The 17156-nt window shown below is 46.7% G+C and overlaps 1 protein-coding gene across 3 annotated transcripts; it reads right to left on the bottom strand.

The window, feature by feature from the left end:
* Positions 1 to 621: 621 nt before the first annotated feature.
* Positions 622 to 15585, bottom strand: TTC33 (tetratricopeptide repeat domain 33). Of its 3 annotated transcripts, none has more exons than XM_078883958.1 (6): positions 15451 to 15585; positions 12958 to 13108; positions 10746 to 10859; positions 8398 to 8479; positions 5701 to 5832; positions 622 to 2224 (listed from the first exon to the last, which is right to left on the bottom strand). In XM_078883958.1, exons 2-6 carry the CDS (start codon positions 13098 to 13100, stop codon positions 2069 to 2071), a joined length of 627 nt encoding a protein of 208 aa, XP_078740084.1. In that variant the 5' UTR covers positions 13101 to 13108; positions 15451 to 15585; the 3' UTR covers positions 622 to 2068. The 3 variants fall into 3 exon arrangements, with proteins under 3 accessions (XP_078740084.1, XP_078740083.1, XP_078740085.1); XM_078883957.1 differs by having other exon boundaries at positions 15466 to 15583; XM_078883959.1 differs by having other exon boundaries at positions 2137 to 2224; positions 5701 to 5750; positions 15466 to 15583.
* Between the last annotated feature and the right edge of the window lie 1571 nt (positions 15586 to 17156).

Genomic DNA, 17156 nt, shown 5'->3' with positions numbered 1-17156 from the left:
AGGGGTGGATGGCGAGAGGGGTGGATGGCGAGAGGGGTGGATGGCGAGAGGGGTGGATGGCGAGAGGGGTGGATGGCGAGAGGGGTGGATGGCGGTGGCGCAACTATTAGCGCGGCGCTACGAACCCGGCAACCGTGAGTTCGATTCCCGCTCACGGCCAACACCAGTGACAATTGTCTGAAACGGTCCTGGGCCTCCCCAAGACCGGCTCAGACTCGAAAGAGCATCATATGAAGGCCACACCGTGCTCGTTAACAGCACTTGGCCCAACAGTCTGTTAAAGCTACACAGGGGATCTGGCCCTGTGGTTCTTCGTGTGTGGCAAGTGTGATATTTGATGCTGTATTTTTTTGAAATGATACAGTAATTTGTATTTCCCATTTTGTAAAAAGCTGTTCAAGAGTGGAACATGTTGGTGCTGAAACGTGTCTCAGCTTTTAACAATGGCACCTGCCAGAAAAGCTCACTGGTCGGATTATGTCCAGGTCCAGATCGGTCAAAGACCTGAGAGCTTTGCGAACAGAATTTCAATCCACATTTCCACAATGTGTTGTGGATTGCTCTCCAACACACCAGTGGTGTGTTTAAGCAGTCATAAATTGGCACGTTTGTTTATAAAAAAAAAAACTTTATTGGCTGTTAGGTAAGGGAGGGTGTACAACACACATTTTACTCATGCGATCCGAACCAAAAATCAATCATTACTCGTAATATTGGTTGCAAAAGCCCTAGACTGTGTTAAATTGAAGTCCACCATGGCACAACTTTAAACATAAGTTTGACTCCTAATGAATCATCTATTCGACAGCGGTGGCGGTGTTTATGGTGTTGTTTCACAATTTGCAAATGGAATGTCAAGATAAACATGGGTTTTAATCAACAAACTGAATTTGTACTCTTTGGTTCTCTCGGTAAAGTCACGTAGGTATAAAATAAAATAAATTAAAATCACGACGTTTCGATCGCAACACAAGCCACCATCATCAGGTGGAACAGATACAGCAGGAGAACTGCTGACATAGGAGAAAGAGCTGCTGCAACAAGAGTTTATATCGGATTTTGGTGGGCTCAACCCAATGGTAAGTGGGAGGAGCTAGACAAGGAATTTGTACGTAAATGTAAACGTGAGAGATTAGCATGTCAATGTGAGAAGGTCCCCAGCCACCGGAGGTGGTGGGAATCTTGTGCCTGGGCTGCCACAGATATTTAGCCTGGTGATGTACTCGGAGAGTCGGAAATAACAGCTGAAACAGGCAGGTAGGATGGGAACATCACAGTCAATTAAGACTTTACTTGATTAATAACGTCCTTCAATGATTGCTCAGTTTGTATCTATCTTCCCGGTTGAAGTTATGTCTATGTTTATATATCTGGATGGCTTCATGAACAAACCTTTAATAGTAGCCTGATGGTTTGCAGGGCACCTTGGTCTCGGAAAAAACAATATCATGAGAGCCCACAGCGTTATAGCAGTGATCAGCCACGGTGGAAGTTAGTTCTCTGCCGTGTTTGAGATCTGCCTTGTGCTCACCAATACGGTCCGATATGTCGTTTCGTTTCCCCAATGGCAGCCCATGCACAAGATTCCACACATTTACGTACAAATTCCTTTTCTAGCTCCTCCCACTTACCATTGGGTTGAGCCCACCAAACTCTCTAAACTCTTGTTGCATCAGCAGCTCTTTCTCCTATGTGAGAAGTTATCCTGCTGTATCTATTCCACCTGATGACGGTCGCTTGTGTTGCGATCGAAACGTCGTGATTTAATTTATTTTATTTTATACCGACGTGACTTTACCGAAAGAACCAAAGAGTATGGATGCCTGCAGTAACGAAAACTTCAGATCTAGATTAAACTGAATTTGCTTAAAGGATGAGGTAAGAGAGAGAACGCGGCACACAAGCGTTGTAAATATAATTCGACAGGATGGAGGAAGATAGAGCAAGAAGCTTGGCAGCTGCAGTTGCCCAAGCTGCTGCAGTTGTGGTAGTTGACATTGCACTTGTTGTTATTGTGAATGCCGGTAGTGGCTGTTGCCGGTAGTGGTTGTAGCTGCTGTGGTGTTTGTCAATGAGGCTGTAGTGATTGTGGTAGGTGTGTATGTGGTGGTTGTTGTTGCAGTTGTTGTTGTAGTTGGAGTTGTTGAGCCCATCTCAACTCGGCCATTATGGGCTCAGACTCCCAGGGCTCCAGATGCAGACCAACAGAGAAACTCCGCACAGCCTGAGAGGAGAGTTTCCAATTATTGCACGAACTGCAACTCCGACTAAAACTACCCACAAACACATTTATTCACAGTCACACAAAAACAAAGATCCCCTGTACAGCTGTTAGCGCGTAGAACCTATGAAGATCGCCACGGCACACACGAGGGGGTGAGTGGCCTGCACCACGCCCGACTGACTTTGTCTCCCCAGTGGCGATGTTAACGCACCACACCAGGTACTCATTAGAGGCCGAGTCGACCTCGGGGAGGTCCAGGACTGGTTCAGATAAACGTCACTTGGCCGTGAGCAGGAATCAAACTCGTGTCGCTGGGTTCGTAGCACGTGCTAATCGCTGTGCCACCACTCCCCGCACAGTAAGTCACTCACAGACTTATTTACAATCTACACTCAACGTGAGAAGAAAGCTTTCAATCGGTATAATGGCCACAATCAACACTAACCACAACTGAACAACCACAACAACAACCACTACATCAAACAGCGCCCTCATCGTCAGCAACCACCAAAACTACTAAATAAATGGGGTGCCAGGGACGCCGCCCAGCAGGTCGAATCCATCAGGCCGCCCTGGTTAATGCAGTGGGGTGTATTAACTGTAACAATACGAGGCGTCTGCTTCGTTTCAAAAATGGATATTATATATCCAGTCTTTCTCGTCGTGTTTTCCAAATGTTCTGCACAGGCCACTGCTTCTGGTGTTGGCACTGCCAAATACTGAAGAGTACACTGTGATGCTGCAGGGCATTGGTCGGTTGTGTAGAAGCCTCCTCATGATTTCATGAGAGAGCTGCATTTTCCTAAACCCACTCTCAATCTGTTTAGGCTCCACCATGTGAGACATTTGGAATTGAATCCAGATGCGAGCTCCTAATTTGGGATGATTTTTCACCGGCTCCAGTGAAGAAATTTGCAAGAGTGGTAGGCCACTGTGTGTGCTGTGGTGTCAGAGTCCAAATTGAAAAATTACTGCCTATCACTCAATTCGAATTATACACCAAAAGTATCACTCACTACATACGAAAAAATTGGCAGTACCCTCCTAAAATATTCGTATGACTCAGCGAGCTTTTCCTCGGTAAAACAAAGCATTTAAGAACTGATTATATTCTACTCTCGTGTGTAATGGCAGCAATATGTTCAGGAGCTTAGTGCCAATGCCGAGGTCTGCTGGCCATGAGTGGGCTTCAGGAGAGTGTTCGTATGGTTTTGCTGTTCCTCCTCCATTGAAGGAGCACAGAGCATAGTGGTTTACTATATGGGTCATAGTTCTGGTTGCATGGCCACAAGAACACTATGGTTTGTCTTTATGTATTTCTGTATCTCTATGCATCTCCGTGGGTCTCTATGAATTTACTATATGCTTCCATAATTTGGGTTGCATGGCCACAATCACACTACCGCGACTTATCTTAATGTTCCATTCACGAAGGAGACGTACACATCAGCCTCGTGTAAAGTTTTATGTTAAAGGGGCCTGGAACATAATCTCCCTTGTACGCTATAATTCTGGAGTTTACTCTGCACGGATTAACTTTACATAGTTTTTTTTCAGAGCAATGGTCAGGTGTACGAATTATAATAAAATGTACTCAATCACTTCACACCCTGACAATAACAACCACTACACAGGGTGTGTCGATGGTCCTCAGAAAGCGGTGGAGGCTGTGGTGATGTTGCAAAGGGATTCGGGCAGCGCTTCCAAAACTTGGGGTCTCGACCCCACCAAATGGTGTCATCTCAGAAGATGGGTCGCGAGAAATGCAGCCCAACCCCGCGAATCTCACACTCACGAATTTAAAGTTTTGGTCGTATAAAGCAATAGGGAGGCATCGAGAGACGTCCTAGACATTTTTAACATTTAAACTGTGTTTTTGTTTGGGGGTAACCCCAAAACATCTCCAACAAATCAGAAACCTGCGTTTTGATTTGATTCAAATAATACAGCTTTCTGATTAGTGAAGAGAGACGTCCATCTTTGAGCATTGTGGGAATTGCAGTTTGTTCCGTCTGAGTGAAAAACGTCTCCGTGCCTGCGTGCGCAACGTAAAACGGAGAGATGTTTGAAACAATCTGCCTCTAGTCGTCAGTCCACTGACTTCGGCGAGCGAGAAAAGTAACTTCAAGAAAAGTGTTCGCATATTCGAGGAAACACTTCTCGCGAATGGCTTCACAGGTGTGTTTGAGAAGAACGAAGAAAAGCCAACATGCCTTCTGCGTCTATTTGCTGTGCTCAGCAAAGCAAATAGCGGGTCCCTTGGTTTACGATGCCATCGATTAACGATATTTCGATTAAATGATCTGCCTACCATAGGGTCCCATTGTTTATATTAACGATACATTTTCGATTCAACGATAAGTTTTACAATATCACGCGGACCTGCCATTTTAGATCAATAGGAGCGCTCCTAAGCGGACATGGCAGACCTCAGCCAATCAGCGACACCCTTTAATGAGCATTTTGAGAGCAACAGGCTTTTCAACGTTTTACGTGCGTTGCTTATGGAAACAGCTCTCTTGAATACTTAAGTGCACTTAAAAGTAAGATCAATAACAATGGCCCCTAAAATGAATGTGAAGAAAGCCAATAAAGTGAAGAAAACAGTTAGTGTGCCTTTAACTTGTATTTCCTAAATTCAATTCACGATAATTTAAATTAATGGATTTGCCCGCAGCTGAAATCAAACAGCTCATCGGTTTTTGTATGGAACACATTCCCAAACTCCTCTTCCAGAATTCTGATTCACTGCGAATACCCTGAAATCTTAACGAGTGCCATGAAACTGATGGGTGTTCTTGGCAAACGCGTACATATGTCTGTGTGTGTGCAGCCAGATTCAGCGTACTCGTTTGCATCAAGTCTAAGTTACAGATTGACTCTGGATGTCACAGCTGATTGTGGTAAGATGTTAACTACCTCGCCTGGTGTGCAGGACCCTGACGCCTGTTTATCTTGAGTTTGCATGTTCTCCCCATAGTCGTGTGGATTTTTCTCCAGGTGCTCCGATTTTTCCCTCCACATTTAGAAAACATGTGTTGAGAGAATTTGGCTACTATACATTTCCAAGTGATAAGCTACTTGGTTAAGCTATCATTTGTGGCCAGGTCGTTTCTGAAAAATAGCTATATAGCTCGGTGGACCTTGCCTGGTAAAATAAAAAATAGTTTAATGGATTAGTTTTTATAGATATGCAATAGCAACCACACTGCCAGACTTCAGAAACTGTCGCATGTCTGAAGCTCACATGTCTCAGCAGACCCTGATCAGTATGTCAAACCCTCACTCTTCCAGAATATCTTGATCAAAACGTATATTTTCAAATGTATTGTTCCACAATACCGAAACTCCAAACAAAATCAATGAGAAAATTGACGCGCGTTCTTAAATAATGGTCGGGATCATATGCATTTTTCCCGTGTTAAAATGAGGTCTATTGAAAAAATGTTTGTAAAGCGCTGGGTTAGGGGTCTCACCATGGCAGGTTCCCCCAGGTTGAGCTGGGCACGGGCCAAGGTGAGCCAGGCTGGGGCCCAGCACGCACACATGGAGACGGAGCGGTGAGCGGATTGCACAGCCTGGAACCACTCCCCCAGCTCCATGAGAACCTACCAGGCTCACCAGTTACTCAACATCCTGACCAAACTTGACCAGTCACTCGCACTCACCAACTCGCTGCCTACCATCTTCACTCACCTCTGATTAACATGATTGACTACATACGGTCTGAGAGAAGTTCAACATACATACTCCAGCATTCATGAATGCACCCACTCACCACACTCTAAAATCAATCAGTTCTTTACTCATTCATTCACTGCCGCATTCACTCAATTACACACTTACTGATTTCCACACACACTCACCTACCCATTCAATCATTTACCCACACTCACTAACTCATTAACTCAATCACCCACTCACCTTCTCAATAGTCGACTCACCCTCTAACCCGTACATCCACTTTCCCACATACCCACTCATCCACGCTATCATACACTCACCCACTAACCCAGCCATTCATCCACTCACCTACTCAAATTCACCCAATGGCCAATAAACTCACACTCACCAGCATCGTACAATCACAAATCATTAACCTACTCTTTGTATTGTTATTTTTTGTTGTTGTTGCCGTGCTCACAAGACCACGGATCTCACTTGTAAAATAGCCATGTAACTGGCTAAATGGGACCATCCGTGTAACAAAACAAATAATATAAAATTTACTCACCCACTCACTCACCCTCTTAGAAATCCACTTACTCACTCAACCACCCACTCACCTCATCCACACAAACTCACCAGTTGCTTATAATCAAAAAGCACCAAGGACGAGATGTTAACTCCCTCGCCTGGTATGCAAGAGGTACATGGGTTCAATCCCGACCCCGATGCCTGCTGTATATTTGGAGTTTTTATGTCTCTCTCCCCGTGGTCACGTGGATTTTACTCCAGGTCCTCCGGATTTCCTCCCACATTTAGAAACATGCGTTTAGATAATTTGGCTATTATAAATTTCCACATGATAAGCCACTTCAATCTTGATTTGAAGCTTTCGTAACTGCAGGAATCCATACTGTTTGGTTCTTTCGGTAAAGTCACGTAGTTAGAAATAAAATAAAACAAATCACGACGTTTCGATTGCAACACAAGCAATCTTCATCAGGTGGGACAACCACAGCAAGAAAAAAAAATGCTGAAGTGGGCGAGAAAGCTGCCGTGGCAAGAGATTATATAGGTAAGAAATGGGGGAGGAGCAATTGGGGAGAGAGGAGGGGGTGTGGGGTCGGGGGAGGGGGGCACCGGTGAGCGCTGGGGGGAGAGAGGACGTGAGACGGGGGGGAAAGTGGGCGGGGCTGGAAGGGGGAGGCGTGGGAAAGCTGGGGATGCGGGGGGGGGGAAATTAACTCGGAACAAGTATAACCCGTAAAAACAAAGTTTTTCACTATAAATCCTTTATATGCGTGGCGGCTAGAGTCCTCTCGTCCTCTGGCTTGAGATGGCTGCCACCTATGGGTCAGATGATTGCATTGCACCATTAAGCAATTGGTTATTAAATATAATATTTCTGTCCTAAAAAGTGTAAAATTTTGGAAAAAAATTTTCACGAACATGAATTGTCACGCACAACGAGTCTGTGTGGAAAATGTCAGCTCGATTGGATCACGGGAAGTGGGTTAAAAAACGACCGAAAGATTTGCACGGTCGTAAGCAAGCAAGCGAACTTAATATAAAGGATTTAAAAATGGACGAGTACCCGGCAAATATGATGGAAACAACCATAAACAGTTGAGGTTTTACCTGGTTAATAACATCCTTTCAATGATTGCTCAATTTGTATCCATCTTCCCGGTTGAAGTTATGTCTATGTTTATATATCTGGATGGCTTCATGAACAAACCTTTGATAGTAGCCCAAAGGTTTGCAGAGTATCTTGGTCTCGGAAAAAACATTATCATGCGAGCTCAGTGTTATAACAATGGTCAGCCACGGCAGAGATATTGGTTCTGCCATGTTTCTGATCTGCCTTGTGTTCACCCACTTCAGCAATTTTTTATTGCTGTGGTTGTCCCACCTGATGAAGATTGCTTGTGTTGCAATCGAAACGTCGTGATTTGTTTCATTTTATTTCTAACTATGTGACTTTACCGAAAGAACCAAAGAGTATAAGCCACTTCGTTGAGCTATCACTTGTGGCCAGGTCACTTCTGAAAAAGAACTATATAGCTCAGTGGAGCCTTACCTAGTAAAATAAATAATAATTCCCCTTCTCATCTCACACACTCCCTCAAAAACTCACACACCCACCGACCAACTCACCCACCCAACCACAAACTCATCCACTCGCTCACTCACTCATGAACGCATGCACTGATATACCCATGTATCAGTTACTTACAATAAGCAATCATTCACATACTCACCAACTAAAACACTCACCCACTAACTCACTCACCCACCCACTCACACACCTACTGACACTCACTCAGTGGCCCATACAATCAACAGTTACTTATAATCACCAATCAATTGCCCACCAAGTCAATCACTCATTAACTCATCTATCCATACATCCAGCCACCCACCTACACACTCACTCACTGGCCAAATCACCCACATCCTCACTAGTTACTTATAACCACCAATCATTCACCTACTCACCCACCCACCTGTGCTTTCATTTCATGTATCTTGGCATCATTTGTTGTCATGGCGATGGCCGTATCCCACAATCGTAAAGCCTCCCTCAGACTGGGTACCACAGGATACATGGGACAGAGGAACACGAGGATTAGAGAACACTCAGATCGAACTCGTCACATTGAGCTTCATCGAGCTGTGGATACACCACCACCATGATGATGATAATACTAATTGCAGAGAATCGAACGAAAAATAACATAAATTTGAACCTGTTTTAACTGGTTTTAACCAGTAATATTGTTGAAAGGAAAACTGAACCAAAATAAAATGTGTTGATCTGGAATGAAACTCCCACCCAAAAATAAGGATGTGGTTCGTAGTTTAAACCATCTCTTTGTGGCATGCGTGCTGAAGAAAAAATTACCGCTAATTTCCCTCGGCCCATTTCAACTCTTGTAATCGATGATGCTGAAGGGCACGTTAAAGCCGCGGTTCCACCTTCACTCCCCTTGTCAGTGTGACGTATTGTACATTAAGTTACAGGAACAAGAACAATAATGTAGACTTGTGTTTCATGATGCACAGTATTTGCTCGCACGCTCAGATAAAGAGGGAGAGAAGATGACTCGGCAGAGCCAGGAGAAAGCACAAACGAGCTAGCAAGGGCAGCAGCCAGGTGGTGATGAGCCGACATCACCACCTGGCTGCTGCCCTTGCTAGCTCGTTTGTGCTATCGGCCAATTCTTGAGCGCTGCTTATACGTATGGGAGGAAACAGGAGCACCCGGAGAAAACCCACTTTATGCAGAGAGGACACTTCCTATCCCGTCCAACTAGAGAAATCTAATGAACCTAGATGGTGTATTAGTGGGTGGGTTAATAAGTAAGTGAAGGAGTGGCTGCGTGAGTGGATGGGTGAGTGAGTGGATGAGTGAGTGGATGAGTGAGTGGATGAGTGAGTGGATGAGTGAGTGGATGAGTGAGTGGATGAGTGAGTGGATGAGTGAGTGGATGAGTGAGTGGATGAGTGAGTGGATGAGTGAGTGGATGAGTGAGTGGATGAGTGAGTGGATGAGTGAGTGGATGAGTGAGTGGATGAGTGAGTGGATGAGTGAGTGGATGAGTGAGTGGATGAGTGAGTGGATGAGTGAGTGGATGAGTGAGTGGATGAGTGAATGTATGAATGTGCGGATGAATGAGTGTATGAGTTATTGGATGAATGTGTGTATGAGTTATTGGATGAATGAGTGGGTGTTTGATTGGGTGGTATGAATGAGTGCATGAGTAGATGAGTTGGTGACTGGATGGGTCAATGAGTAAGTGAATGAATATGTGAGCGGGTCAGTCAGGGAATGAGTAAGTGGGTGGGTGAGTTAGTCGGTGGATGAGTCAATGTATTAAGTGGGTAGATGAGTGGGTGGGTGGATGAGTGGGTGAGTTAGTAGGTGTTTGAGTGGGTGGTGGGTGAATGAGTGAGTGGGTCAATGAGTAAGTAATGAGTGGATAAGTGAGTATGTGAGTAGGTGACCAAGTGAGTGGGTGAATTAGTTATTGAGCGAATGGGTGCGTGGGTGATAAGTTATTTGGTGGATGGGGGAGTTTGTAGGTGGGTGCTTGAGTGATTTGGTGGATGAGTGAGTGAGTGGGTGAGTGGGTGGATTAGTGAATGGGTGAGTGAAAAAATAGGCGAGTGAATGTATGTGTAATGACATAGTGACATCTACTGGTTGGAAAAGGGAAGCGCGGATACAGGCACCACTAGAAACATCATCCAATCCCAAAGGGAGAGGTATATGAGCCAAAGGTAAAGGGCGGGGCTGGCCGAGATACTCCCGGAACCGGCTACAAGGTTCCACGAGAGGGCGTGACTGGAGGCGGAGCCTAGCCGCGCCTGCGGCAATATAAGCAGAGGCGGAGGGGGACTCGTGGGTCGGTGTGGGGAGCCTTGGGTTCGGACTGCGTCGCTGCTCGCCGCCATCTCTCTCCGTCGTTTGGCCACGTGGCAGATCTCCTGCGAAGTCCCACCACCCTTGCCGGCTCGCCGGCATGTTAGTGTATAAGTGGGTGGATGATTGAGTGAGTGTGTAAGTTAGTGGGTGGATGAAGTGAGTAGGTGAATGAGTGGATGGATACGTGTGTAAGTGGGCGAGTGTGAGAGTGGATGAATGTACTGTATGAGTGAATGAGTGATTGAGGTGGTGAGTGAGCAGAAGAGTGAGTGTATGAGTGGGTGGATGAGTGAGTGGGTGGATGAGTTAGTGGGTAGATGAGTGAGTGGGTGGGTGAGTGAGTGGGTGAATGAGTGGGCACAAACTCTAACCCTCAGCCTTAACCCCAAAACCAACACTGCAGCATATGGGAATTGCGTGACTCGCCTCCCTGACTCAGCGAGTCTCGCTCCTTCGTCTCTGAGCTCGCAGCATCGCAACGTCACTGAAGTTCCATCATCACCATCACCACCGCTGCCAAGACCACCACCATCACCACGCCTATACCCAGAAACATCAACATAATTTACATAATAATTATAATCATAGAAATGATCAGACAGCGTTATCACACACCATCTCCACTACCCTTCCCATCTGTGAAATGTTAACAAAAGCGTGGATAACACACATCATTATCATTAACATTACCAACAACACTCCTCTACACAACATTATCAATAATAATTTAAACGTGTAACGAACTGCACAGTATTTTCTCATTCTCAAGGACAACTCAGAGGCGCAAGGAACCACAGACGAGCAGAAAGACAGAAGCCAAGCAGTGAGGAACCTGCACTATCATAGTTTAACACATAGGCTTTCGCAACCACTATCATCCATAATCGTTTTTTTTGGGTTAGAGCGCATAAATATGTATATATAAATGTGTCATTAAAGCCCGCCACCACCCGACACAGCCAACTAGTAAGGGTTGTCACGTAAACAGAACATGCCAATTTGTTCCTAGTACAGCACACCAGTGTGTTGGAGAGCAAATCCACAACATTTACAATGAGTACAAAGTTTCACCAGTAATTTCAATTTGTGGAGAAATCCTCCTTTTTCGATCCTTAGAGGGATAGATGTGGTGATGTCACTTGTGAGCCCATCACGTGCGCTGGGGGGCGACGGGGTATTAATGACTGCATATAATGACAAAAGTTAATCCATTACAGGTTGGGTTATTTATATGGTTAATCAATGTACATTATGCATGCACATTGTTCTTGTACCTGCAGTCGTTTGTGTGCACTAAAATAGCAGTACCTGTTATTGTCTGCCTACAGGTAATCCCCATTGACGTATGGTGACCTGGAAAGGCATGCGTTTAAACAATGTATAATTTAATGATTCGCTTCCATACAGTACTAATAGATATGCGCTCTAACCCAAAAAAATACCTGTATTATGGATGGTTGAGTGTGTTCGTGGTGAGTCTGTATGAATGAAGAGTATGGTGAGTGTGTGCTCGTGGTGAGTGTGTGTCAGTGGTGAGTGTGTGTGTTAGTGGTGCATTTGGTGAGTGTGTGCTAGTGGTGAGCCTGGTAAATATGTGCTAGTGGTGTGTGCAATGGTGAGTGTGTATGTGTTGGTGGTGAGTGTGATCAGCGAGTGTGTAGCTATCCGAACGGTTACAAATATTATTTAGTTTTTTCCAGGATATTTCCATGAATCTGGTTGTCAGCCTGATGATGCTAGTTGTAATTACTGGCGAAATGTCGTACTCAGATTGTAAATGTTTCGGCTTGGCTGTCCAACACACCGGTGTGCTGTACTAGTGACCAATTGGCATGTTCTGTTTACGTGAGAACCCTGCACTAACACAATTGCTCTAGCTCTGCGGTCCCCTAGCTTTGGTTCTATCGGCCAATTAATGAGCGTTATACACATAGGAGGAAACCAGAGCACCCAGAGAAAATCCCCGGATGTGAGGGGGCAACACTTTATCCCATACAGATGGAACAGGTGAAGTCCACACTTTGCCTTACTGCCTTCTCCTCGATATGCACAGGGAGTTTCACAGCGTGTGTGCTCCACCAACCCTCACTGCTGCCTCCAGTGCTTGATTATAGGCCATAAGCATAGCTGCCACCACCACTGCCCGGATGATATTAATTTCATGTTAGAGGGTTGCCATCACCACCACCCCCACCATTATCACCCCCCCATCACCACCACCACCATCACTCCCATCATCACTATTATCACTCCCACCATCATCACACCTACCATCAACACCATGGCCATCACCTTCATCATCATCACCCCCATTACCCCCTATCACGACCACCACCATAATCACCCCCATCACCATCATAGCCCCCAACAACATCACCACTATCATTACCCCCCATCATCATCACCACCACCACCACCACCACCACTATCATCACCACCACTATGATCACCACCAACATCATCACCACCAACATCATCACCACCAACATCATCACCACCAACATCATCACCACCAACATCATCAGCACCAACATCACCACCACCAACATCACCACCACCAGCATTGTCATCATCACCATCATAATCAGCACCAACATTACCATCACCCCCAACCATCATCGCCATCACCACCTCTCACCCATCTTGGCTGTGTTTTCTCTTCTTGTCTATCGGGAGCGTCACCTCACCACCACCACTGTCGTCATCATCATCGTCCTCGCCCAGGGAGATTCGAGGCTTCAACACGGACCCAGACCTCTTCACCCAGCCAAACGACGTCATCGCCTCCCCTATACATCATCAACAATAGCATCGAAATCAGCAATAACGTTAATTATTGTTGTTTCTTTTTTTAAATCGTTTGTCGACCCTCCAGAAAGCCTTAGTCTCAAGGCTCACTTTTTCTCAAGTCCCAATTGAGTCATTTTGAAAACCCGGAGGAATTCCATGCAAAACTGGGGGAGAACCTACAATCCGCTACGAACCTGGCGACCAGAGTTCGATTCCCGCTCACGGCCAACGCCACTGACATTTTTCTCTGAACAACCGGCCCTGTGCAACCCCTAGGTACACTCAGCCTCAAACGAGTACAGTACCTGGTGCCAAGAGGGAGACAAAGGCGGCCGGGCGTGGTGCTGGCCACCTTCGTGCGCCGTGCCGGCCTTCATTGGTGCTGCTCGCTAACAGCATTTGCCACACAGCATACAAAGACTGTTGAGGCGAGTGCTGTTAGCGAGCACCCATTAAGACAGGAACGGCACACGGGGGGGGGGCACCACCACGCCCGGCCGCCTTTGTCTCTCTAGTGCCCCCCCCCCCCCCAGCTTTGTTGCCCCCCAACTACGGCCAGGCCTATCCCAACCCCTCTATCAATCCATCTTGATTGTCTGCATCAAAATTACAACGCGTACAATAACCCAACTCTTTATTTAAAATTATTGGCATGCTATGTACATTTTTTATAATTGCTGCAAAGCGCCTTGGTAAATCTCTAAGTTAGGAAAATATGTTTTACTATACACCGCACAAGGTACTCATTTGAGGCCGAGTCGACCCAGGGGAGACCCAGGACCGGTTCAGATAATCGTCACTGATGTTGGCCGTGAGTGGGAATCCAACTCGGGAAGGCTGCAACACACTCGCATGCACACCCACACACTCACAAGCACACACACTCGCATGGACACACTCACCCACACACTCGCATGCGCACACTCACCCACACACTCGCATGCACACACTTATCCACACACTCGCATGCACACACACACTCGCATGCACACACACTCACCCACACACTCGCATGCACACACACACACTCACCCACACACTCACATGCACACACACTCACCCACACACTCGCATGCGCACACTCACCCACACACTCGCATGCACACACTTATCCACACACTCACATGCGCACACTCACCCACACACTCGCATGCGCACACTCACCCACACACTAACCCACACACTCGCATGCACACACACTCACCCACACACTCGCATGCACACACACACACACTCACCCACACACTCACATGCACACACACTCACCCACACACTCGCATGCGCACACTCACCCACACACTCGCATGCACACACTTATCCACACACTCACATGCGCACACTCACCCACACACTCGCATGCGCACACTCACCCACACACTAACCCACACACTCGCATGCACACACACTCACCCACACACTCGCATGCACACACACACACTCACCCACACACTCGCATGCGCACACTCACCCACACACTCGCCCACACACTCGCATGCACAAACACTCACCCACACACTCGCATGCACACACACACACACTCACCCACACACTCGCATGCACGCACACTCACCCACACACTCGCCCACACACTCGCATGCACACACACTCACCCACACACTCGCATGCACACACACTCACCCACACACTCGCATGTACACACACTCACCCACACACTCGCATGCACACACACTCACCCACACACTCGTATGCACACACACTCACCCACACACTCGCATGCACACACACTCACCCACACACTTGCATGCACACACACTCACCCACACACTCGCATGCACACACACTCACCCACACACATTCGCATGCACACACTCACCCACACACATTCGCATGCACACACTCACCCACACACTCCCATGCGCACACACTCACCCAAACACTCGCATGCACACACCCACACACACCAACCCACACACACTCGCATGCACACACACTCACCCACACACACTCACCCACACACTCACATGCACACACACCAACCCACTCACTCACATGCACACATGCACACACTCTCACCCACTCACCCACACACACACACTCACTCACCCACACCAAGCCACACTCTCACCCACGCACTCGCATGCACACACACTCACCCACCCACTCGCACAGACCCCCCCTCCCCGTAGAGTCTTAACAGGGTGGACCAGTACCACGCCCGCCATCCCGACCGCCTTTGATTCCCCAACGCACACCGCACCACGAACTTAGACGAACTCAGGGAAGCCGGCTTCGTATCGCAGCGCCACGACCCCACCGCTCCCCCACAAACAGAGCCAAAGGTTCCCCCGTAGAGCCGCAATGGGGGGGGGGGGGCCCGAACCTTTCGTATCCCCACCTCATTTGAGGCCGAGTCCACCCAGGTGAGGCCCAGGACCGGTGTTTGGATGCTCGCTGGGTACAGTACACGCACTGTACATGCACTGTAGCTCCCCCCGGCGCACTGTGCGGGGAGTCACGTGACGCGCACCGCCGGGGAGGGGCCAGCGAGGTCACGTGGGCGGGTCGTGGTCATTATGCAAATCAGGTAAAGCACAACAAGTTCAAGTTCATATTCTTGGTTCTTTCGGTAAAGTCACGTAGAAGGGAAATAATAAAATAATATGATATTTCTATTATTTTATATATTACTGGTCACCCCGTGCCCCTTATGAATCTCAACGTTCATCCTACAAAGTTCCATCACAAGGGAGAAACACAAACAAAGAGACAAAAAAATGGTTGCCCGTATTGAAACGGCTCTACGCCGTATGGACCAGAAAACGAAATATCCATGTACAAGAATACGGGTATTATTTTAGATATTATTTAATAGAAATATTTATATTATTTTATTATTTTCCTTCTACGTGACTTTACCGAAAGAACCAAGCATATGAATCCCTGCAGTCACGAAAGCTTTAAATCAAAGTTCAAGTTCATTAGGTATTGCCCTGTGAGCCATTCGGCTCTTGAGTTGGGTGCAACCGCAACAAACAAAAAACTAAAACATGAACAAGAAAACATCTTAAAGTGAATAGTGACTAAGTGCAAACAGAAAATCCAAGAAAAGACAGCAAAATATTGCAGAAAAAACACCGTACACCAACGCTGTGTGCAAAAATCCCAGTGGGATGCAAGTCAAACAACAACCACAAGACAACTTAGATTAAGGCCATCAGTCTTACTCCGTATTACGCCAAACAAACAAAGCGTGCCCTGTGTAATAGGCGACCTTACGGGTAAATTCCCCCCCCTTCCTTCGTGGCCGATATTAGCGAGGTCACAGAGGGGGGCAGAGTGGATTAATACGCCACGGTGGCAAGACGTTAACTACCTCGCCTGGTAGCATAACTGTTAACCCCTTATCAGTGCCCCCTACCTTATTGTAGACCAATTCAGACCTCACTGGTCACCCCATGCCCCTTATAAATCTCAACTTTCATCCTACAAAGTCCCATCACAAGGGAGAAACACAAACAAAGAGACAAAAAAAATGGTTGCCTGTATTGAAACGGCTCTACGCCATATGGACCTAAAAACTAAATATCCCTGTACAAGAATACGGGTAAACCGTATGGGTTGACAGGTATGTGGTATACAGGAGGTCGTGGGTTTGAACCCTGACGCATGATGTATATTTGGAGTTTGCATGTCTTCCCGTAGTCGCGTGGATTTTTCTCCGTGACCTCCGGTTTTTCTCCTCCACATAATCAACGTCAGTCGTTTTGAGTATTTGGCTGCTATACATTTCTACGTGATGATAGGGCACTTTTTTATGATAGGCCACTTTTATGATAGGCCACTTTGTTGAGCTATCATTTGTGTTAGCCAGGTCGCTTCTGAAAAATAGCTACATAGCTTAGTGGGGCCTTACCTGGTTAATACGATTTGGAGAATGTGCACTTATCAACACTACGGCGGCCTGATAAGAAGTAACCATTACACGTGTGTTCTGGTGACCAGTTTTGTAAATCTGCGATGCGCATCGCAGATTGTGTGAGTCTATGGTTTTTTCTGAGTGTGGGTATCTGTGTAAGTTTGCGGGTC

The sequence above is a fragment of the Lampetra fluviatilis genome, chromosome 76 (genome assembly GCF_964198595.1).
Source record: "Lampetra fluviatilis chromosome 76, kcLamFluv1.1, whole genome shotgun sequence".
Lineage (NCBI taxonomy): Eukaryota > Metazoa > Chordata > Hyperoartia > Petromyzontiformes > Petromyzontidae > Lampetra > Lampetra fluviatilis.
This window is presented reverse-complemented; position numbering and strand designations above follow the sequence as displayed.